The sequence below is a fragment of the Furipterus horrens genome, unplaced genomic scaffold (assembly GCF_987537825.1).
Source record: "Furipterus horrens unplaced genomic scaffold, mFurHor1.1.pri manual_scaffold_10, whole genome shotgun sequence".
In the NCBI taxonomy this organism is placed as follows: Eukaryota; Metazoa; Chordata; class Mammalia; order Chiroptera; family Furipteridae; genus Furipterus; species Furipterus horrens.
Genome location: NW_028327180.1, coordinates 71,494,091 through 71,518,940, shown reverse-complemented (window position 1 = coordinate 71,518,940; position 24,850 = coordinate 71,494,091). Strand labels below are relative to the sequence as shown.

Here is a 24,850-nt window from a genome sequence, read left to right as displayed (position 1 = left end):
TCTGGCAATACATTGAAAAAGATCATACATCATGATCAAGTAAGATTTATTCTGGGGATGCAAGGTTGGTACAATATCTGCAAATCAATTAACATGACACACCACATAATCAGTATGAAGGATAAAAACCACATGATCATATCAACAGATGCAGAAAGAGCATCCAACATCCATTTATGATAAAAACACTCAGCAAAGTGGAAATAGATGGAATATACCTCAATATTATAAAGGTTATATATGACAAACCCACAGCCAATATCGTATTCAATGGGCTAAAACTACAAGCATTTTCCTTAAGATCGGGAACTAGATAGGGATGTCCACTTTCACCACTCTTACTCAAACAGTACTGGAAGTCCTAGCCACAGCAATCAGACAAGATAAAGAAGTAAAAGACATCCAAATTGGAAAGGAAGAAATACATAAAATTGTCATTTGCAAATGACATGATACTATATATAAAGAACCCTAACGATTCCGCTAGAAAACTACTGGGAATGCAGATAGGATCAGCCACTGTGGAAAGCAGCATGGAGTTACCTCAAAAAATAAAAAGTCACACTTCTTTATGACCCAGCGATTCTGCTTCTGGGAATTTACCTGAAGAAACCTGAAACACTAGTCCAAAAGAATTTATACACTCCTATGTTTTTGCAGCATTATTTACAATATCCAGGATTTGGAAGCAGCCCAAGTGTCCATCAGTAGATGAGTGGATTAAAAAGCTGTGGTACAGTTACGCAGTGGAATACTACTCCGCCGTAAAAAGAAGGAAATCTTACCCTTTGTAACAGCATGGATGGACTTGGAGAGCATTATGCTAAGTTAAGTAAACCAGTCAGAGAAAGACAAATACAGTATGATTCCAATCATGTGTGGAATCTAATAAACAAAATAGAAACAGACTCATAGAGAAGAGACTGACAGCTATCAGATGGGAAGGGGGTTGTGGGCTTGGTGGAAAAGGTGAAGGGATTAAACCAAACCAAACAAAACACAATCCACAATTCCTAGTTGCAAACAATGGTTTGGTGATTACCAGAAGGAAAGAGGGATTAAGGGGATAAATGATGATGGAAGGAAACTTGACTTGGGTGGTGAACACACAATGCAATATACAGATGATTATTTATGGAATTGTACACCTGAAACCTCTATAATTTTATTAACCAATGTCATGCCAATAAATTCAATTAAAAAGTTTAAAAAACAAAACAAAAACAAAAATGCGGTTTCCTTTGAGGAACCCAAAGCTTAGACATACTGAACCACTTGCCCAGATGCCCAGAGCTGGGAATTGGCATAGGTGACTTGGGAAAAAGTGTGGTATTTCTTCAGTTTGGACTTCATATTCAAAACAGTTGAACCTACCAAGGGTTTATAATTATCATTATCAACTCTCAAAAAATAGAAGCATTTCTAAACACTTTATACATTGCATATACTGTTTCATTGTGTTCTCTCCCAACAACCCAGTGAGGTGGGAGGCTGTTGCAGCTTTCAGCAGAGGAATGACGTGATCGGAGCTGTTTTAAACAGTAATTGGCGGTGGCAAGCACAATAAAGCTGAACCTAGAGATTCTAGTCAGGGGGCCTCGTTAGCAGGCTATTGCTTGAGTTGGAGGTAGTGCTGAGGAGCATGGTGGTGAAAAATGATCATCATCCAAACCATATATTTTTTTATCAGTCTGCAATTTAAAAGTGCTTTCATACATAAATAGCTTGTTGATTCACTTGCACAAGGGACTTTTGTGACGAGGGGTAAGTCTACTGACTTAGTTCGCTGGGAGGGGAATATAAAGGCATGGAATTCACTTCTGCACACAGGAGCTGATGTTGAAAGTCATAGTGTTACAAGCAGCTTTTAAGTATGCATACTTGCTGATTGACTGAGGCACAGAACCAAAGTCTGCCTTGTCAAATAAGAACTTGACCATCGGCATTAAGGCTTTCTGACTAGAAATGTGATGCAGTTCTGGATAGAATGAGAAACTATTAAGAACGCAAAAAAAAAAAAAAAAAAAAAAAAAAAAAGCTTGTAAATTATTCTTACATGGGCCAGAAACATCCCAGGATCCTTGCTGAAGGTATTGCTTAGCAATCAAAAAGCAAATTGTCTTTCTAACTGCGTTATGCCACGGTTAAAGTTTCATAGACCTGACCACTCCTGTGCCCCTTTCAGAGGAGGAAGTTTTTAGGAAATTACTTTCAGCCCTAGAAAATCATAGCCAAGTACACATCTGCTGATAAAATTGGTTGAAGGGTTTAGTCAAAGAACATATATAAATGACTCATGGACATGGACAACGGGGAGGGATATGATTGCGGAAGAGGGGGTGGGTTGGGTGGGGGAGAGAAAAGGGGAGAAAAGGGGACAACTGTAATTGAAAAACCAAAAATAAAAATTAAAAAAAAAAATTGGTTGAGATAGTATTTCAATATAGGCTCAGTTTCAAAACCAGCACTTAAATCAGCAGAACCTTTTTTTCCCCTCCTACAAAATAGAAGTATACAATCTAAAACAGTGTAAGCATTTACAGAATTGTGTTAAAAAACATTCACTATAAATAGCACTAAATGCTAGAGGTATGTCTGTGGAAACTGACATCTCTGCCCAATTTCCCTCTAGTTTCTCATAATGAATAGTTTTTCTTTTCTAGCAGGTGATTTAGAGAAGTTCCTAATATTTTCTTAACAATATGTACTGACTGGACTTAACTTTTATCTTATTTGTTGTCAATAGGTAATTTGTATATTTTTATAAACAGGGCCAGGAAATGGACAACTAAGTTTTATGGCTAGGTCATGGTGGTCTGGATGTAGAGTTCGGGTATATGTTTTGAGTAGCTGCTTATCTAAAAATATGCATATGTGTTTAGAAAATTACTTGGACCCAGCTACTGCTGACCCTGAGTGTTCCTTAGCCTTTGAGTATAAATGACAATATAAACACAGCCATATATATGTGCTTTTATTTCTGTTTATGCCAGATGTTTTGTTTAATGTAAACTACATGTTTCATGTTATGAGGCTTTAATACTCTGAGCCTAAAGTTCTGAATTTCTTGTCTTCCTTTTAAGTATCCAGATCTGCCCAATTTAAAAATTAAGTATTTTGTGCCTGTATTTGCAGATATATTAAAGCTGTCAAGAGTTTCTGTATTTGAGCTAGAGAAAATGCTGTTGATCAGAGTGGTTTCAGCAGCAGCCAAGTATAGAGTTGTAACTAAGTGGGATTAGCAGTTACCTGGATTTGCAGAACAGGGATTTGGATATGCACAGGTTTGTATTTTGGAAAGCAGCTGCTTTGGTTGGCTGGTTGTTCAGGCAAAATGGAAATGATAAGGAGTGGCATATCCTGAAATAGCTAAGTAGCCTGAACACTGAAGATATTTGAAGCTTCGATAGATGAAAATATGAGTAGAAAAGTCTCTGAACTCCAAGGATATTGGAAGGTATCCCAAGGTCTGGCTCCTTCTGGATGAGGAGTCTAAAAATAGGAAAGGTAGAGGGAAGTCAACTGTCTCATTTGTACACTATTTCTCTCATTGTGCCTCTTCTTTTCCTTTCCCCCAGTGTTGCTAAAAACCACAAGCAAAATTTGATGACAGTGGCAAACCTTGGCGTGGTGTTTGGACCCACCCTGCTGCGGCCTCAGGAAGAGACAGTAGCAGCCATCATGGATATCAAATTTCAGAACATTGTCATTGAGATCCTGATAGAAAATCATGAAAAGGTAATACAGATCTACGGGGTCACTGTGAGTGAAGAATTTGCCTGGGGGAAGTGGAGTTGGCACTGGCATTCCGGGTGACTGGTGTTCACGTAGGCAGTGAGAACTCCACAGTGATGAAGTTGCTGATGGTGGTGGTGACGGCAGTGATGGTAATCATCCCATGACGGCAGTGTGGCAACATTGGAGGTTATCGTGGTGACAGTGGTGAACATTTACTGGGCTTTTATTCTGTACTGGGAACTGTGCTAAGTACCTTATATATGTTGTCTTTTTATCCTCATAAGAATTCAATGAAGAAGGTACTGTTATTATGTCTCATTTTGAAGATGCCCTTTTCCCATTTTTTTTTAAACTTAATGTCCTCTTGTGAATTTATACTATTTTTTAAAAATTAGGGACATCGAACTATTTTCATTTGTGTTGCAGATATTTTTCCTAATCTATAGTTTGCTTTTCAGTTTTATAAATGGTGTCTTTTTTTCTGTGTGTGTTTGTGTGTGTGTGTGTGTGTGTGTGTGTGTGTGTGTGTGTGTGTGTGTGGTCTGTCTGTTCCTTCGAGCATTTTGATCTTTCTTAAGAAGATCTCCCTTACCCCTCATAATGAAGTATGTCAGCACAGAACTGCCCTTACAAAACTGGGGTCAGAGACATGATGCTTCGCTCATCTGTCTCACCCCAGCTCCTAACAACAAATCCCTCTGAGGTTTCTCAGAAGCTCTAGGGTCCCCTAGAGCACCATTTGACAGCCACAGCTCTGGTATCCAATAAAATATGCTTCTTCTAAATAAAAATTTGACCTAGAATCGTGAATAAATTGTGCCAGATAACCTGCAAAATAAATCTAGATCACTTTATTACCACCTACACTAATAACACTCTAATATTAGCTACCAACATCTCTTGTCTGGATTTTTACAAGTCTCCTAATTTGCTTCCCTGCTTCCATGCCTGGCCTGTCTATTCTGATATCAGCCACAAGAGTGAGAGTTGTTTAAATGTTAAGTCAAATCACATCAGTTGTCTGCCAAGAAACATCCAGTGGCTTTGCATTTTACTAAGTGAAAGCTAGAGTACTTAAGGGGCCTAGAAGGTCCTAAGTGGTCTCTGCTCTCCCCTCTGGGACTTATCTCATTTCCTACCTTGGCTGCGTTGCTGTTCCTCACACACGGCATCCTCTTGTACCTCAAGGCCTTCCAGTTGCTGTTCCCAGTGCCTGGAACACTCTTCCTCCACATAACACATGGCATGTTTCCTCACCTCTTTCAAGCCCTCTAAGTGAGTCCTACCTAGATCTCTGTACTGAAAACTGTAAGCAGCCCCAACCTCCAGCACGCCCCCTCCCCTTGACCCTGCTTTCTCTCTCTCCCCAGAGCACTTACCACTTTCCAGCACAGTCTGTAATTTAGTTACTGATTAGATCTGTGCCTTTCTGACCTCCGCTAGAATGTACGCTTCACGAAAGCAGAGACCTTGTCATTTTTGCCGCTGCCTTGTCCGCAAGTCTCAGGAGGAGCCCCGCGCATACGTGTTGGATGAACGAATGGGAGCTTGTGGTATCTGGCCTCAAGAATGGCTCCCAGGGGCCCTTGTCTTCTGATGTTCACTCTCTTGTATAGTTTCCTTCCCAATATCAACCCCAGTGTGTTCAATAGGAATTGATCAGTGGGAATAGTGGTTCCAGTATGGTCAATGGGATATTGTAAAAGTACTGTAATGGAGTGTGACTTTGGAGACTTGTCACAGAAGACCTTGTAGCATTTGCCTTGGTTTGTGGATGTGATCACTCTGAGGGAAGCAAGCGCCCCTGTTGTGAAGCAGTCCCATAGCCCTGTGGGGAGGAAGTAAGGTTTCCTGCCAGCAACCAAACCAACTTGCCAGACATGTGAGAGAGGCGCTTTGGAAGCGACTCCTCCAGCCCTGATCAAGCCTTTGGATGCCTCAGCTCCAACTGACATCTCTAGTGCAACCTCATAAGAGACCCTGAGTCAGAACCACCGAGCGAAGCCTCTCCTGAATTCTTAACCCACAGAAGCAGGGAGTGGATATGTTTAAAGCCGCTAAGTTTCGGTCATAAGTTGTTATGAAGTGTTAATAACCACAAAAGAACCTCAGAATATAAACTTTCACAAAGTAACAGCAGTATCCTGCAAAGTTGCCTAGGCAGCATAGCCTCCCTCTTACATGGTTAATACAGAGATGTAGAAATAAAGTTATTTACTTGAAAATTATCTTCTTTTCATCTCAAACTTTAACCTCCCTCAAATATTGTAAATCACGTATAGAACAGGTTTCTTCCTTTAGGTATATTTTATTGACTGTGCTATTATAGTTGTCCCAATCTTTCCCCCTTTGGCTCTCTCTGCCCAGTACCCCCCTTCTCCCCAGCAATCCCCCCACTTCCTTAGCTCATGTCCATGGGTCATGCATATAAGTTCTTTGGCTTCTCCCTTTCCTATACTATTCTTAACACCCCCCCTCCCCCGTCTATTTTGTACCTCCCAATTTGTATTTCTTAATCCCTGCACCATTTCCCCAATTCTCTGCCTATCCCCTCCCAACTGATAACCTTGCAAATGAGCCCCATACCTATGATTCTGTTTCTGTTCTGGTGTTTGCTTAGTTTGTTTCTGTTTTTTAGATTCAGTTGTGATAGCTGTGAGTTTTTTGTCATTTTAATATTCATAGTTTTGATCTTCTTTTTCCTAAATAAGTCCCTTTAACATTTCATGTAAAAAGGATTGGTGATGATGCACCCTTTTAGCTTTACCTTGTCTGGGAAGCACTTTATCTGCCCTTCCATTCTAAATGATAGCTTCGCTGGATAGAGTAATCTTGGTTGTAGGCCCTTGCTTTTCATCACTTTGAATACTTCTTGCCAGCCCCTTCTTGCCTGCAAAGTTTCTTTTGAGAAATCAGCTAATAGTCTTATGGGAACTCCTTTGTAGGTAACTCTCTTCTTTTTTCTTGCTGCTTTTGAGATTCTGTCTTTATCTTCAACCTTTCGCATTTTGATTATGATGTGTCTTGATATGGTCCTCTTTGGGTCCAACTTGTTTGGGACTGTCTGTGCCTCCTGGACTTGCATGTCTATTTCCTTTGCCAAATTAGGGAAGTTTTCCTTTGTTATTTTTTCAAATAAGTTTTTGATTTCTTCCTTTTCTTCTTCTCCTTCTGGCACCCCTATGATTCGGATGTTGGTACGTTAAAAGTTGTCCCAATGGTTCCTAACCATCTCCTTATTTTGTTGCATTCTTGTTTCTTCTTTCTGTTCTGGTTGAATGTTTATTTCTTCCTTTTATTCCAAATCATTGATTTGAATCCACTTTCTTCCCTTCACTGTTGACTCCTGTATATTTTTCTTTATTTCACTTTTTGTAACTTTCATTTCTTCCTTTATTTTTTTTGCCATACTCTGAGTTCTCTGAGCATCATTATCCCCAGTGTTTTGAACTCTGCATCTGATAGTTTGGCTATCTCTATTTCATTTAGTTCTTTTTATGGGGTTTTGTTCTGTTCCTTCATTTGGGGCATATTTCCTTGCCTTCTCAATTTGACAGCCTCCCTGTGTTTGTTTGTGTGTAGCAGATAGAGCTGCTTTTATTCCCTGTCTTAGTAGTGTGGCCTATGTAGCAAAGGCACCTGTAAATTGTGTGGTACAGAGCCTTAGATAATTGCCAGGGCGGGGACAGTGCTGCTGCCTGGTTTCTGGTGATTTTCCCAACACTCACCCTGTTTCCAGTCACTTCACCCACTTCCTGTATGCAATTAGTGCCCTCCAGTTGCTGCCCTGGGGTTTGTGTACATTCTAAGACCATGCAAGCCCTTTAGGTGGTGAAAATATGGCCGTTTCTTCCACCTCCCCAACCCCCACTGGTTTTTACAGCTAAAGGTAATGGGGTTTTATCTTCCTGGTACTGGAACCCTGGGCTGTGCGGTCTAGCCTGAGGCTGGGATCATTTTCTCCCAGAGTATCGCTCCCTATTTTTATTCACCACATGTGAATGTGGGACTTCCATTCTGCCACCATCGTTGCTTTTCTGAGCCACACCACCTCTCTACCTGTCTTCTCGACTCCACCTCTCCTACTCGTCTGGATGAATGTGCCTTTTAAAAATAATTGGTTGTCGGACCTCCATAGAATGGATTTTCTGACTGTTCTGTTTGTTATTTGTTTTTGAGATCTAGTTGTAATTCTATCTATAGTTGTACCAGAAGGCAAAGCATGTCTACCTACGTCTCCATCTTGACCGGAAGTCGAAAAAGTTTCTTATGTATGATAAAAATGAACTGATAAAAAGAGAAAATAATCTAACAATAGTTTATAATATGGTTTCTAAAGGCAAACCACTTGGATTCATATCTGCTACCTCTTAGTAGTTGTGTGGCCTGGAGCAGATTGCTTAACCTCTCTATGCTTATTTTTACAAAACTACTTTTAGTATAGTCTAACTGCTATAACAAACAACCCCAAAATAACAAGTGACTCTAGACAGTAGATGTTGATCTCTTGCTCACATAACAGTTCACTACAGGTATTCTGAGGGTGGCATCTTATTCAGTGAGTGATTCAGCAACCCAGGTTCCTCCCATCGTGTAGTTCTGCCTTCTGCTTTGCAGATCTCTGCAATCAGACAATTGGTGAAGGAAATGAGAAAGTGTGGAAGATTGGGTAAGTTTATATGGGCCAAGCCTAGAAGATGCTTTCCTTATTTTCTTCTGTATTCCATTGGCCAGAATTCATTTACATGGCCACATCTAACTGCAAGGGAGGCTGGGAAAGCAGCCTAATTGTGTACTCAGAGAAGAGGGAAGCAAGTTTGGTGACCACCTAGCCAGTATGCCACACTCCTTCATCTGGTTTGTCATGAGGATTAAATAAGATGATTTATGTAAAGGACTTAATCTAGAATCTGGCAGGGAATGAGGTTTAGTACATGTCAACCGCTGTTTTTAGCAGTCTCAACAGAATTCTCTGAAAATAGAGTTCATGTCCGTCCCCGAATGTCATATATGCCCCTCTCCTAAAATAGTACATTTTATCACTTAACCTTTTCTTAAATAATATAATATTAAATGTTAAGGAATAAGCAGTTTGATTATATCTCATGTCCCTAAAAGAACATATTTGAACTTATAGCAGGGAGCATCTAATGGCTTTTGAACTGTAACTGTTTTTGGTGTCCTTGGGCCTTGAAAGCCAGAAAACATGTTTGAAAGTAGCATGACAGAAAAAGGACCGGATACTGCTAATAACAATATTGAAACTTGTGTAAACAAGCAGCCATCCTACCTCAGGCACAAAATATAGAAATAGAAATGAAATACAAAATGCATGGCCAGACCCGTAAGTATATGGGCAAAGACTGGTGAGAATACTCATCTAGTTAGGAGAATTGTACATTCCGTTACTGTCTGCTGTGGCCTTGGTTGAGATGCATATCAGGAGTATTGCAGTGCTTCATTATATGTTCTTTTTCATTAGTCTTTGTGAGAGAGTGGGATGAATCACAGTGAGATTTAAGTTCCTGTGGAAACTGATGGTGTGTGAGTGAAAACATTCCTGGGTTGAAGGCTGCACCAGAATAAATGCCTCCAGTCCCAGGGGAGCTAGCATACCCCTTCAATAGAAGTTTTTAATCTGGGATTCACGATGCACCAAAGTTATATGCAAGACCTGTATATGTACCTTATTCTGGGGAGAACATCCTTAATATTAATCAGGTTTGCCTTTCTGGTAAAAACAACTTAGAATAAGGCAGCTTGGCTCCTTTTTAAATGTAGTTCGGGCCTGGTGTGGTATGAAGTGAGCAGGGGCTGCCTTGGCCTCCTTTGGAAACCTGTGATGTTTACCTCTGAGGATCCTAAGCATCCATGGCCATCCTCTCCCCCTGACTTTCTGGAGACAATTTTTTGGGTTTCCTACCAGTAAAACTTAACTTCAGCCATCAAATCCAGAGCATGTTTATATCCTTAGATGAATATTGCCAGAGATTTGTTTTGTAAAATCCATAATACTGCAATCTTAGGTAACAATATTTAATGAGCATTCCCTTGGCCTTGGCTTTAATTTTCTAGAAGCATGCATACACAAATGTCCTGGAGTGACTGGTTTTCCATTTTTTGTGTCAGAAGTTCACCAAAATTCTGAAACCCCACTTGAAGAAATGCTTCCCAAGAGCATCTTTTCATCACTTCCCCCGAGAAGCCTATGATAGCATATGCCCTCTTGCTTGAAATAAGCCGTAATACAGGTGTTAGTATATGTTCGCCAGTTACTGACATAATCTCTCATGTTGGTAACATATAAGGTATTTACTCGGTGCCTTGAAATAAAATTGGTAGGGACCCAGGAATAAGTAGAATACCATACTGAAAGGGGGTGTAAACATTGAAAGAGAGATAGAGAGAGGGAGAGAGAGAATATGAATGAGAATTAATTATAAGATGCCTATTTCAGCTGTCTGTTGCTGCATAACAAATCATGTCCAAACCTAGTGATTTAAAACAGCAGTGATTTTTTTGCTCACAATTCTGGAGAGGGCTTATGTGTGTCCCATATGGTATCAGCTGGGGTTGTTTGACTATGACTAGAGGATCCAAGATGACCTTACTCCACACATCTGGGACCTTGGTAGTAGCTGTTGCCTGGGGCATCTTTTTTATTTTTATTTTAAAAATTTTTATTGTATTTTTTTTTTCGTTACCATTTATACTTCTAGTCCCCTCCCAGCCGCAGTCCCCACCCTGTTGTCCGTGTCCACGGGTCCTTTTTCCTTTAACTTGATCCCTCCGCCCCCTAACCCCCACTACCCCAGAGCTGTCAGCCTGCTCTCTATTATGACTCTATCTCTATTTTCCTTGTTAGTTCACTTTATTCATTAGATTCCACATGTGAGTGAAACCATACGGTATTTGTCTTTCTCTGACTGGCTTATTTCACTTAGTGTAATGTTCTCCAGGTCCATCCATGCTTTTGCAAAGGGTAAAATTTTCTTCTTTTTTATGGCTGGGTAGTATTCCATTGGGTAACTGTCCCATAGTTGTTGTATCTACTCATCTGCTGATGGACACCTGGGCTGCTTCCAAATCTTGGCAATTGTAAATAATGCTGCAATGAACATAGGGGTGCTTATATTCTTTCAAATTAGTGTTTCAAGCTTCTTCAGGTAAATTCCCAGAAGTGGAATAGCTGGGTCATAAGGCAGCTCCATTTTTAATTTTTTGGGGTAACTCCATGCTGCTTTCCACAGTGGCTACATCAATCTTCATTCTCACCACCAGTGCACAAAGGTTCCCTTTTCTCCACATCCTCGCCAGTACTTGTTGTTTGTTGATTCATTGATGATGGCCATTCTGACCAGGATGAGGTAATATCTCTTTGTGCTTTTAATTTGCATTTCTCTTGATCTTCCTCCACGTAGCCTCTCTTCTCTCCATATGCTCTCTCATCATGCAGTAGTCTTGGTCAGACTTCCAAGAGAGCAGGCAAACACAGAAGCTGCGAGGCCTCTTAAGGCTTAAGCTTAGACAAAAGTGTCACTTCAGTCACATTTACATTTGAAAAAGAGAGCCAGAAAATTCAGATTCTTTTACTTGATTAAACATCTTTTTTTCTTTTTTTTTAAGAGAAGGAAAAAGGCTTCAGTATTTTAACTGGCTAAAGTTAAAGTTTCCCTCCCTCCCTCCCTCCCTCCTTCCCTCTTTTCTCTCCACTCCTTGTTTACTAAGGACCAGCATCAGACATTCAGCCCCAAGGGTTAGAAATGAGGATGTGCCAGTTCTGTTGCCACTGGTGCACCCTACACACCATCCAGACAGCACATCCTCTGTGTCCAGAAACATCCCCTGCTGGGCATCTCCTTTCACAGAGAACCCACTGTATCTCCTTCCTCAGAGCCTTAGCGATGTGTTTCTCACAGGTGTCCAGTTTGGTCAGATTAATTAAGCATGCCTGCCACATAACTACCTGGTCATCAATGCTCCAGAAATCGTCCTTCACTTCCCCCAACAGACCAGGGAAGGGAGCAATGTCTGGAACCATTGTAGGAAATAAATATCCCAGTGTAAGTGGAGGCAGAGAGGAAAAAGCCAGAAGATAGGGTATTATATGTGGGGGCTCATGGTGATTTTTCTTTTTTCATGTTGGTAATACATACTGATTTATTTACTCAATTAGAGGTAATGGATCTTTTTAATGTACATAGCTTAGAAGTAATGATATTAATTGCAGTAATGGTTATCTTTTACTGATAGCTTATTATTCTCAATGTATTATGCGAAGCAGCTTTATATCCATCATCTTGTTTCATTTTCATAGCAATATTGTAAGGTCAACATTTTTAGCTCTGTTTTACAAATTGTGAACCCGAAGCACAGAGAATTTAAAAAACGGCTTGTTAGGGGAGGCTTTAGGGTTGAACTTAGGTCTGCTTTCACATTTTGGGTATTAAAATCTATTCTAGTTAATCTCTATTACAAGAAATGTATATTGAGCATCCAGTATTGGCCAAATGTAAATAAGATGGAACCTTTTTCCCCAAGGGTCCCCTGTTTTATCAGGGTATAACTAACCATAATGCAATGTACTAAGTGACATTTAGTAAGATGAATAAAGTGTATGTCACACTGAGGAGAAATTTTAACTCTGCTCGTATGGACTCTGACAGATAAATAGATGTTTTTTAGGCAGAGAAAGAATAGAGACCAGAGCCTTCCTGGGGAACATTAATCAGTTAATCAGCATGTATCAATTCATGTGTATTAAAATGGCATGGCTGTGAAAGAACTGTGGGTCATATGTTAGCAAGTGGTGGGAGATGATGCCGGACAGCTGGCTTTAGCCCATTTGTTAAGGGTCTTGAAAGCTGGGGAAATGGGAGCCTGAAAGCCTGAAAAGTGAGAGTGCTCAGAGGTTTCCAAGTAGAGGGGTAAAATGATCATGTCAGAATTTTAGAGAGACATCCTAGGAATCTGATCCAAATTGACTCTTATCCCTGAGATCAAAATCACTCATTAACTAGGTAGTAAAACAGTAGATTAACCACACTGTTGTAAACTTATAGCTATACACACACACACACACACACACACACAGTTGTATATAAAAAGTCTTACTCAGAGAGTATAACCTTTGACCTATGGCCTTTACTTTATTATAGGGTAGAGATAGCTTGGAATGGTTCTCCTGGCAAGACTTCCTAACGGGAAATACTAGGTCATGGCATCATTTCAGATCAATGACTTCTACCCGGGGCTGTACTTAGATTATATGAGGTTTAAAGAACAGACTTAAGAGTCTGGCTTTTTACCAATAGTCAGGTTTCAGAGTTGAAAGTTCAAAGTGCAAAGATTGTGGCTGTTTCTGTGCTTGCTTTAAGGTAATGATCAATTATTTAAAATGTTTCTTTCTATATGGATAACATCTTTCCCCAACTGGCAGCTAATCACCATGAGTCTTCAAACATCAAGTAGGCCAACACTTGGGCTTATCATGGAAGTTACCAATATTTGTCTACTTCTAGTTAAGATTTTAAACAAAATGTTGAATGCTGTGTTGTCCAAGATTACCCCAAAGCCCAGAAATTCCATTTCTTAGAAAGTCTTCCTTTTATAAAAGTTAGCTTGCCAATGACTGAAAGATTTGGATTTCTAGGAAAAAGAACCCTATCAAGAAAACAAATGGTCTGTTTTCATAGTTTTGGTTGAACATGAAATCTCAGGTTCATATGTATTCATGTGTGTATGTGTGTCTTACATCTTCCTGTTTGGTTCTACCATATAATAGGAAGAGTGGACCTCTTTGTTTTGTAACAATCCATGATACTTCTTTTGGCTGTGGTACTCTGTGGTAGCTGTTGTTTCCTCATTTACTGTTACATAGTATCCTATTATATAATGATACCAAAACATATACTAGTTTACCAGTTACTAGGGTTGTCTGTGTTGTTACTGCTGTTCTAGTAAACGCTTAAACCCCCTGGCTGGTTTGGCTCAGTGGATTGAGCGTCGGCCTGCGAGCTAAGTGTCGCTGGTTCGATCTTCCAGTCAGGGCACATCAGAGAAGGAAAACTCTTGACTCCAAAAAACCTCCGCTGCCTTGCGGCATACCTCTTTAGGGGAAAGGCTAAGGGAGTAAACCCCGACAGAAAATCCGGAGCCGGAGTCCCTAAGGCGGTTTGACGTTGTAGTCAACACAGGCAACTCCTGCGGCGCACCTGAAGCCAAGCTGTATTGACTCCGTCTTTCCCTTGGACCCTTCAGCTGCGAAGAGAGGGGGGGTCTGCTGCATGGGCAACAGCAGACCCTCCATATCACCCTGCCCAGGCTCTGTAGCTTCAGCTTCACTGGAGAGGACACTCCAGCGTCATCGCAAGATGTCGATTCAACACGGGAGGAGACAGATACCGTGTCACTCCCGAGTCGGACTGCACAGCCATTCTCGGCGGTGCAGATAGACTCTTAAGAAGCTACACCATCGTCTCTCGAGACGGACGGCTGCCGACGACGACGACGACGACTCAAAAGGGATTCTGCACATGAAGCAGGATATGGATGTCCATATATGCCCATGTACCACCTACTTTTATCAGTATTGCCCCTTTTAATGCTTATTGGTGTTTTACACAATAAATTATCATGATTCTTTTCCCAGTCCATCACTTTGCTTTGAAAGAGGTAGGAGTAATGATCAGTGCCCTTTTTGAATATATGTTAACTTCTAAAATTATATGTTAAGTAGAAGAGTGACCCCATTTAAGACCTTGGATAAGCACCAAATTCTAAGCAACCTGCATTTCCATTAAAATGGTAGTACCTTTAAATGTAGTTGTTGTGATTAGAGTTGATTTGGACCCATCAAACTGCCTTGATCTTCCTTTACGAAAATGTTGGCAGCATTGAAATCCCTTATACCAGTGTTTGAGTTTATGTACAAAATGTACATCAATTAATAAAATGCAAGTAAATTGAGCAGTTTCTGGCAACTGACAAGTATTTGGCAATTGTAGTTTATTTCCATGATATTTTAGCAGTAGTTGATAGGCAAAATTAGTAGTAGTAGTAATAATAATGATGATGATGATGATGATGATATATGCCTGGAGGCTTTACTTTTGGGTTAGCCAAAAAGTCTGTTTAGCTTTTTTCCATAAAATAAAAGACACATTTTTCATTTTCACCAATAACTTTATTGATTTGGATATTTTGAGTATGTCAGCTATCTCCTGCTATTGGCTTCTAGTGGGTTGAGGCCAAGGGTGTGGCTAAACATTTTCCAATGTGTAAGACAGCCCCACAGCAAGGAATTATTTGGCCAAAATGTCAACAGTAACAATTTTGCAAACCACTTTTGACACATTTGATCAGTCACAGCACCTTCCCCATACACAGCACAAGTTTTTTTTTTTACATTTCAGTTTCATTTTTACCTTTCTTGAAATATTAAAGCATAATACGCCAAAAATGTTGCATATCTTCTTCCATCTTTAACATTAACATGGCTGCACAAGAATTCACCAATTTTGAGGTTTTATTCCTTTGTTTAATTTTATTTTTATTGTTTTCTATTACAGTTGTCCCACTTTTTACCTCATTGCTCCCCTCACCCCCCACGCAGCCCACCCCTTCTCCCACAGTCAGTCCCACCCCGTTGTCCATGTCCATGGGTTATTTATACTAGTTCCTTTACTAAACCCTTCCCCTACTTACCTGCCTTCTCTCCCTCCACACCAAGTTGTTGGGTTTTTTTTTCTTAATGCACGCTGATATGACAGCTGTCACATACAGTCTAACAAAATTGTTTCGAATGAAGTTAAAGACAACTAAGCCCTATTAGAGCCATCATTGGGAAAAAACTAAACGAAATTTTTGGCCAACCCAATACATTGAGATAATCCCTGCTACTGTTGTCTGCTTGGGAAGCTGATCTTGTATCTTTTGGTCATGACTCTTTTCATTTGTTTGTTGATTTTTGTCGTTGTTGTTACCTTTCTTTCTATTGGTTCCTGAGTACACTCTTTGTGGTCCTGTCCATGTTAGGTTTAGAAATAAGCTATATTTACTTGTATGCAGGGCTGAAACGCCTTTGTTTTAGGCCTGTTTCCCCTTTTTAGTGTCAAATGCTGTGCAAGTTACTCTTCATGAATGTGATAAATCTGAACATGCACATTCCCCTCAATAAGCCCTAGAAAAACTGATCGTTGTGTGAACTGTGAAGTTCCTTTAATGTTATTCAAATAAGGATGGCATTTTGTTACATTTTATCCTATTCTTTTCTGTCAACAAAGATAACAGGAAATAGAGTCTTTCTGGAGATAGGGACAATCACAGCATCCCATGGATTACCCAGACCATTAAACAAATGGCACTGGTTCGTTTTGAGGGATTTTTAATAAAACTCCCCAAACTACTTTCCAAATTGTTGATTCCTCTGCCAAAATGCTGATATCAACAGGACATCGGACTTCCAACTGTCCTTAAAAACCCTCTGCGTAGCTGCAGCCTGTGCCTTTGGCATCTTAACTGTTGCAGGAAATGAGCCCTGCTAAGGCTGACCTGACGTTCCAAGTGGAAAGGTGCTGGGGTTGTGGCGCTCATGCCCTCAGCAGTCTTCCAGCACAGTCTTCCATGAGAAAGAGCAGGCAGTGAGTCCTGCTCAGTCATTCCAGGCCTCCACTCCTAAAGCAGTCATTCTTTAGATTAAACAAGCCCATACCTGTTATTACCCATTATTACTTGGAACCCTGCTATATCAGTGTCTCAAGAGTATGCCCAGTCTTCTTCTTATAGAAGCCTTTCTGTTTTGCTTTTTAATGCCAGAGCTCTGTCATTGATTTATTGTCTCAGAACTATTTCACAGTTATAGACCAGGAACTCTTCACCATGAGCTAATTTTCCTCCCATAAAAATGACAGCACATAATAAAGAGTATGCCACACGCATTACAGGGAGGTTCTCATACTTGTAAATTACAGGAGCACGTGACGGATGGGATTTAAAGAGTTGTAAAATGTGCATGTGACATGTTGAAGAACAAATTCCACAAGTGTCAGTGGTCTGCAACTTCAAGATGGGCCTGAGAAGGAGGCCAGTGAAATTTGAATTTTGTAGGCAATGCAAGGGATAAAGAACAGATTCTAACATTGTTGTAAGCAGTTACAATCGATGTTTTGCAATGAGCAGTAATTAAATTTGCACTTATAAATTAAATCCTCATGTCCTGACTGCAAATAATTCATTGTTGAGTCTCCAGTTATTTCCCTTCTTACACTTTTTTATTGAATGCAGTAATGTCTCCTGAACACTGAGCGTCACATCGTGTTAGGTGTTTCAGTCCTCACCATAGTCCTGGGGGTGTTTACAGATGAGGCATTTGAAGGTCATTTATGTAACTTGCTCAAAGTCACAGAGCTAGTAAGTGATAAAATCAAACCTGCCAGACTCTACACACTTTCCATTTTGTCATCTGTCTCTCAAATTAATAATTGGTATAAAGACCACAAGTGGTTAAGATCCAGAAAGTCAAGCTAAGTCCCAGTCATCTGTATTCATCTGTGTGACCTAGGACTAATCAGTTACTCTCACTGAGTCTCATTTCTTCACCTACAAGATGGCAAGAAAAATAATACCTCCCTTGTAGGGTGGTTGTGAGTAAAATAATGAGATAATCCACGTAAATAATTTAAGATGATACGCACTCAAATAATTTTGGTTATTTCTATTGTCATTTATACCACCACCATCTCCTGCCAGATCTCTGCCAGGTTCTGTGCTAAGCATTTTATGTGCATCATCATTTCAATAGCTGTGTAAGGCAGGTGTTAGATTCCCACTTGCACAAGGCAAATAGGTTCAGAGCAGTTAAAGAGTTCCAAAGCTTTTCTAGCCTCAAAGCCTCTTTGCTTTCTACTAATATAATGACTGTAAATTCCTATCCTATATATTTTGTGGTGATATTATGGTGATGCTGATGGCAGTGACTGTGAGGCCAGTGTAGCTGTAGTTGTTGCCCACTGAGTAAGCAGAGCCAGGACGCAGCCAGGCCTGTCTGACTGTGGAGGCCCAGCCACCCCTGACCTCTCTGCTGTAAGGCTTCCGGGGAAACAGTAACTTGGTGTTTATGGGTCTGCTAATTTCATGTATAGGAAGCTTGAAATTAGGGGTACTTGGAAGAGTTATCCAGAGTTATGTTTATATTCTATAGTCTTATTCCCAGTAGCTTCTGGAAGACTTGCAGCCTTCCTCATAATTTATGTTTAAGGCATTCCTAAGTCAGAATTAGTATGTAAGTTTGGGCAGAATTAACAAGGCACTTTGGGCATTGAACAAATTTCCCCTCTTGAAATGATCTCTTCCAAACCAAGTAAGATTGGAATAACCAACAAAACTGTGAATAATTTAAATTCTCATCAGAATTCCAACTGGAGATTTTAGTGCAGAGGCAAACCTTTTGGCCTGGCTCGATAAGGTGGCCAGACAATAAGCAGCCGTTGAACGACTTGCATGTGTTCAAGTTTCAGAGTTAAATGAAAACAGTAATTTGGAGAATGATTTCCCAGACTCCTTGATGAAAGTTCACGTCATCTGCTCTTAGTCTGACTTACAAAGGTAGCCTTGCACTTTGGAAAACGTGTCATAATATTGGTGATAGTCTTGTGTCTGGCACACCATCGTGTTTGATCCTGAGAACCACTCTGGCGGGGCTCTTCAGGAGCTGGGGCCTGGCTCATGGCGAAGAGAACTGGCCTACAGGTCTGTGACATTCCCCATAGTGAAAATCTCCTTCTAGAACTTACTTTAGTATACTTAAAAAGCTCTTCTCTTAGACGAAACAGCCAATGAAATGACATTCTCATGTGTTCTCATGTCTCTTGCTGGTCGGCTGTGTATAAACATAATTTTGCATGCACCTGTCCAAATCCATGGTCCTTCCTCATAACTTACTCTTCTTTGTTTCTCTAGTATCTACTACAGTTTTTAAGAAGAAGCAAAATGCTCACATTTTTGGTGACAGTTGAAATTAAATATCATCTTTGTTCCCATTGTGGTTGGCGAGGATATCATACTCAGTAACTCATTAGGAAAAGGGAGACAAAACCTAGGGGACACCAGGCATTTTGTGGGTGGGAGTGTGGAGGTCTATCACTAAATCTGAATTCATTTAGAATGTGTTTAGGCAGGGATTGCTGAAGGTGCTGCACTTGAGGCCAGAGACAGAAGGGTTCTAAGAGACACTGTTATTTGTTGAAATCCATACTCGTGGGCCTGGGGGCCCTGGCCTCTGTAAGTAAAGATTAGCTGGAAAAGATGAGCTGAATCAGGAATGACTGCTGAGGAAGTGGAGAGTGCAGGTGTTAGAAACTTCAGCCCTAGGGTTCTTGTCCCAGCCCCTCTCCTGCTTAGCTGTGTGGCAGGTCAGGAACTCTCTCATTGTGAAATGGTCATTCTGTTTATTCTGTTGAGTTCACAGATGGCTCAGAGATAAGTGGGTAGAGTACCAGGCAGATGCAAATGCTCATGTACCTGAATAATGTTTAAAAGTCAGTGATAATGGCGCACAGGCAGGTTGTCACTTAGGAGCCGCTGTGGCTCACCTTGTTTGGGGGATGAAGTCCTAGAGCCCAACAACAACCATAGTTTCTCTTTTCTTCCCTTGCAGATGCCCAAAAGAAGACTGGGGCCATTGTGTAGCACTAATACTTATTTTTAGGGATGTCAGCTCCTCTGAAAGCCGGGAGATCTTTGTTGTTTTTGCTTTAAGTCCCCTTCTCCCCATACTCCCTTGCCCCAATTGAACTGGGCTATGTAGTGATTCGGTTTATTGTGTTGAAAATTTAGCCCCCTAGGGAAAATATGATAATGTTGTTTTCAGACAGCTGGATTTGGGAGCAAGATGGATTAAGCCAGCTGGCTGGCATCATTGGAGCCCAAGGACCTGCCAACCCAGGGAGAGCAGCTGTTTGGGCTGAAATTCTTATTTTTCTTATGACTTTGCTTCCTATATTGTCAGCTTCTGAGCTCTGCTTTTAAATGCACGCATAAAGGAGAGAGAGCCATGAAAAAGACTGATGTGTCCAGGGCCACCCATAGTTGAAAGGAATGGGCTTCTGCCACCATTCTCTTGTTACTCATGATTGTTAGAAAAGAGAAAATCCAGAAGGAGGCGAGCTCTGAAGAGTAAGAGACGATAATGAGTGGATCACTAAATATTGATCTCTTAATATAGTGGGGCTGTTAAAAGATTTTTTAATGAAGGAAGAAGTGTTACAATACAATGTTAAATGAAGTGTATAGGATACAAAACTATATAAAGAATATAAACATAATTATGCAAAAATGTTCTTTAACATTATGTGAGATAACTGATAGAAAGCACTTAACCTGGTGCCTGGCGTGGCAGATGCTAAGTAAGTCACAGCCACTGGATGCACACTGTCTAACCGGAGGGAACATGTTTGCCTCCTGCACTGTTATCCCGGGAGCGCCTGGTATCAAGTAGATGCTCAAAAGCTCTTTCTTGATTGAATGAATTAGTGTTGTTGTTGTTTTTATATGCATTTAAAAATGAATCTAGAAAATCTAAGGACATGGGTTTCTGTGTTATCATCTGTAATTACACCTGTGATTGTGGCAGCTTAACCTCTCTGCCTGAGTTCTTCATTATAAATGGTGAGGACAGTACCTATCGCTCAAGGTCACTGAGAACTGAGTGTGCTACATGTAAAATACATGCAGTGACTGGTCCCTAGGGAAACCAACATTGAACGGTAGCTACTATAATCACAGTAAGTACCTTAGAAGTGGTGTCTATTATGATAATTCTGCTCTCCTCGTGTCTGTAGAAAAAAAATGAGTTGTCAAGATTTTTGTCTATCAGTTTCTTCTCTTTTTTTTTTACCTTGGACTTTCTTAATTTTTTTTTTAAATAAAAGCTTAAAAGTTTATAAGAAAATAAAACTCAGAGGCTAATAGTGGTTATCTCTAAATACTAGAATTGAGAGAGTTTTTCTGTTTTTTTCTTGATGCTTTTTAAAAAATTGCCTGTAGTATTTATATATTTCTTTTATCATCAAAAAGAAAGAAAAAACATTTCCCCCTTTTTAAATAAGAAAAAAATTGCTCAGCATCAAAGATAACACAGAGCTGCTGCTGAACTAGAAAGGGGCCCCTCTGAAGATGATCGAGGACTGGCAAGTGGCGCCCTTCTCTGGGCTTCTTTTTGGAATGTTATTTAAATGCATGTCTCACATTCTGAGAAAGTTGTTAAGTAGTCATTAAGAGCTGGGAAAGAGAACCAGTGAGGAAAATAAAGGGATTTTGATTAATTGGTTCTGGACAAAGGTGGGCACAAAACTTAAAGTTTTGTTAACAGTCAGTGGCTCAGATTTAATGCAGCTGCTTTTCATTTTCCCTGGAGAGAAGAACAAAAAGAAGATCAGTGGGAAGCATAAGAGAAGGGATTAGAAATGGAAGTAAATGGTTACCAAACTCTGGGATACACTTCCGGATAAGAATGTTGAATGCAGTTCCTCTAGAGATGTTTAAAATAAAGTCCTGAGTACACACGGGTGGTCTTTTTGTCCTTGCCGATTCTTAGACATTACCCCGCGCCTCCAGTAGTACTGGTTCTGCTTTCTTCCCAGTACACGGCAGCGTGTAACTGTTCTTTGAAATTTTACTTGCAGATATTTAACACGGTGCCTGATATGCCTCTCACCAATGCCCAGCTGCACCTGTCTCGGAAGAAGAGCGGTGACTCTAAGCCCCCGTCCTGCAGCGAGAGGCCCCTGACGCTCTTCCATGCCATGCAGTCTACAGAGAAACGTGAGTCTCACCTCAGGGCAGTGGGGTGCTCCAGGGACATCCCATGCAGCCTCTCGGCTGCTCACGGGGCATACCTCCGGCCTCTGTCTGTGGGCTGCTGCCTTACCTGTCCTTGAGGCCTGTGTAGCATTGTGCCCTCCCAGGTGCCATGGCTCTGTAACCCTGATAGGAGAGGAGACAGCAGTGCTGAGAATGAAAGGCCAGGGCCGCTCGCTGTTCAGATTCTCTTTCTAGCTCTCCTGTGGGCAGCCAGCTGAGCCTCTCTCCCACCTGCTGCACAATAAGAGCTCAGCTCAGGCATCACTGCTTCTTTAGGCCCTCTTTTGTTAGCAGCTCCCATAGAACCAGCCTCCTTGCCTTTTCTCTGTATGTAATTAGTGCGAGTCACGTGCCCCACTAGAATGTGACTCTGTGAGGGCAGGACCTTGTTTTGCTCGTCCTTCTACCCCACCTAGCTAGCACAGGACCTGGCGTGAAGTGGAACACTTAATAAATATGTGAAATTAATTAATGAATTCATTAGAGAATAATGCCCTTCTTGTTCCATGTAGCAGAGTGCAATGACCATGATTGTTTCAGAACTTTTTCTCATCTCAGGATTTGAGTTCTTTGCAGTGATCAGGTTACTGCACCCTGAAATATCCATCTCGTTTAGCATTTGTAATGCAAGTTGAGAATAGAGCTGAGTTCCTTTGCCAGCCGCAACACACAGGCAAGCCTTTTACCTTCTCTCCACCTCAGTTTGCTCCTCTGTAAAGTAGCGATCATAGTACGTACCTCATAGGGAAGTTGGGAGGTTTAAATGAAGTTATGCATTAAGCACCTGGCACAAGGCCTGGGCACAGCAAGAGCTGACACCTGAGAGCTGCTGCTATTATTATTTGTTATTATTTAATCACATGCAGATACCAAGGCTGGTGCATTCATGCAGCTGACATTTACATGATTTCTGCCAGGGACCAGGAGTATAAAAATACTCACAGCTGACTAAGGGGAGCAGACAAGCGAATAGATCATGGCAAGTCGGCGCATAACTGCTCTCGTAGAAATAGGTGCCTTCAGCGAGGCAGTAGGATGTGCTGTTTGAAAGACATATGGTGTCAGATTGCCTCGGTGAGAGTTCCGTTTCTGGGTTCAGCACTGTGTGCGACTAGGCAAGTTATCTAACATCTCAGGGCCCAGTCTCCTCCTCCTGCAAAATAAGGATGATGCCAGTTAATTTCTCAGTGGGTTGTTGTGAGGATTAAGGCACTTCAGACAGTGCCTCGTGCGGAGTGAGTGTTCAGTAAATGCTGTTGGGGGGGGGTATTATTACTGCAATGATGAGTACCACTCCCACCCCCACTGTTTCTGCTACTACTGCTGATCTCTGTGAAGTACACCACAGATGCAAAGTACAACAATGACCCACTTAGCCTTGAAGAGAAGAGGCTCCTTATTAGGATTGGCATCTTTCTCTTTCTTTGTTACAGAGATCATTTTTAGCCCTTTGCATTTCAAAAGTAATGGCCTTCTTTATCATAACTCCTGAAAACAAATCTCCACCCCTGGAATATCATGCATTTAAAGATGTCAGAGTATCCCATAATATGGCTGCCCCTTTGTGCATTTAGCACTGTTTGGGTATTTCATATAGCACTGGGGAACACAATTTTCGTTGCATTAGATCTGACACTTGTTTTTGACTAACTTTTGCATCTGAATCCAAAAATGACCCCAGTTTTTCTCTTATAATGTCAACTTTTTGTCCCAAAAATCATACAAAATATACATACAAAGGAAATGAAAAAATTACCTGAATATGCTGTTTATTTAGAGTTATTTTATCATTATAAAGGCTATATATTGTTACTATAAGTCAAACTGTGTACACGTAGTAAAGTTCTGCTACCAAACATACATATTAAGGTATTTTATCTTTTCAAACGACAGGCTAGGAAATGCCAAAATGAGATACTTGAAACATTCTCCTTCAGTTGGCAAAGCTTTAACAAATTGCTTCATGAGACCCAGTTTTATGTGCAGAGGTGGAAATAGAATGTTCTTTCTGTCAACAAGTAGCTCATGTAGAATGTTTGGATCACTAGGTTTGAGGTCAGATCTTGGAGGCCAATTCGACCCCACCCAATGCTTCTCACGAGCTCTGCTGTCCCACATACACAGAAAACAGGGATACTTGGTGTGTCTACGTTGCTGACCAAGAAGGAAGCAGACCATTTTAGGGTCACAGATGATCCAATTGTGCTTGTGATATTGCAACAGATGAATGACTCTCTTTGTGTCTTCATATTCTTCACGAAAACAAACTGAATGGCCAATTGGGACTGCACCGAATAAATTGCCATTGTGGAGGAGGACACACTTCAAGCTCAGCTTTGAGCTATCGATGAACAGTCACCATTCACTTGCGTTCTAGATTGGAATTCCCAATTCCTCCATTAAACCATGTATGTTATGGCAATACACAAAGCCACCATCGCTTCAAAAGTACTGCAGAAATGCACTTTCTCTTGATCGAAAGTAGGATACCTTCTCTCCTTTTTCAGGCAAGTTTTTCTCATGCAGTCTCGATGCTAGGACTCCTGAAGCCTTTTTGGATAGTCCCAAATCTCATGCCAAATCATTCAACTCATGCTGATCAAATCCCTTACGAACTGAATCATCTTCAGTTTCAAAATCTTCATCATTGCTGTCACTTAGTTCTTCACCATACTCCTGTTTTTTGAAAGAGGGTAGTTCAATGAAAACTGGCACTGGGATTTCAGCTGAATGAGGCACTGGGCGTATAGCTGATGGTAGACTAGGATACTCTATTTTACATTTATTTTTCTTGTTATATACTGACGTTTTCACTATACAAAAGTAACAATCACTTGAATGATCTCTGGGCTCTCACCAAACCATAGGTATACCAAATGGCAATTTATCACGTGTTTCCTTCGTCCACATCCGTAAACTTGACACACTGCTTGCACACCTTGTGAGGCGCCCAAGACTGATCTTGATCACCAAGTTTTACTTTAAAATATGCAAAATAGGCTTGCCTGACAAATGTGCTGATGTTTGTCCTTTGGGAATGGTGAAACTGCCACAGATATAACAAAACAAATCAGTGTTATTTAGGCACTTACGAGGAGAAATAGCAGAGGCAGACATGATCTGAAGGAAAGGAAGTAAGTACGTATGTAAATAAAAAAATAAATTGTGCTAACTCCTTGTATACAGACAAGAATTTGGACTACACTTTGGAAACGATTCACTATCTAGAGCGGCATACAACCTCTCACCACAC

The 24,850-nt window shown here is 40.8% G+C and overlaps 1 protein-coding gene across 4 annotated transcripts in view; it reads left to right on the top strand.

Annotated features, from left to right (window-relative positions):
• The window catches only part of ARHGAP26 (Rho GTPase activating protein 26), a 485,784-nt gene that overhangs the window by 309,148 nt on the left and 151,786 nt on the right, over window positions 1–24,850 (top strand). For all 4 annotated transcript variants that reach the window (XM_090288083.1, XM_090288084.1, XM_090288082.1 and 1 more), the window contains exons 18-19: window positions 3,579–3,738; window positions 21,420–21,558. In XM_090288083.1, coding sequence (XP_090144209.1) covers window positions 3,579–3,738; window positions 21,420–21,558 — 299 coding nt within the window. The remainder of the gene's footprint in view (window positions 1–3,578; window positions 3,739–21,419; window positions 21,559–24,850) is intronic.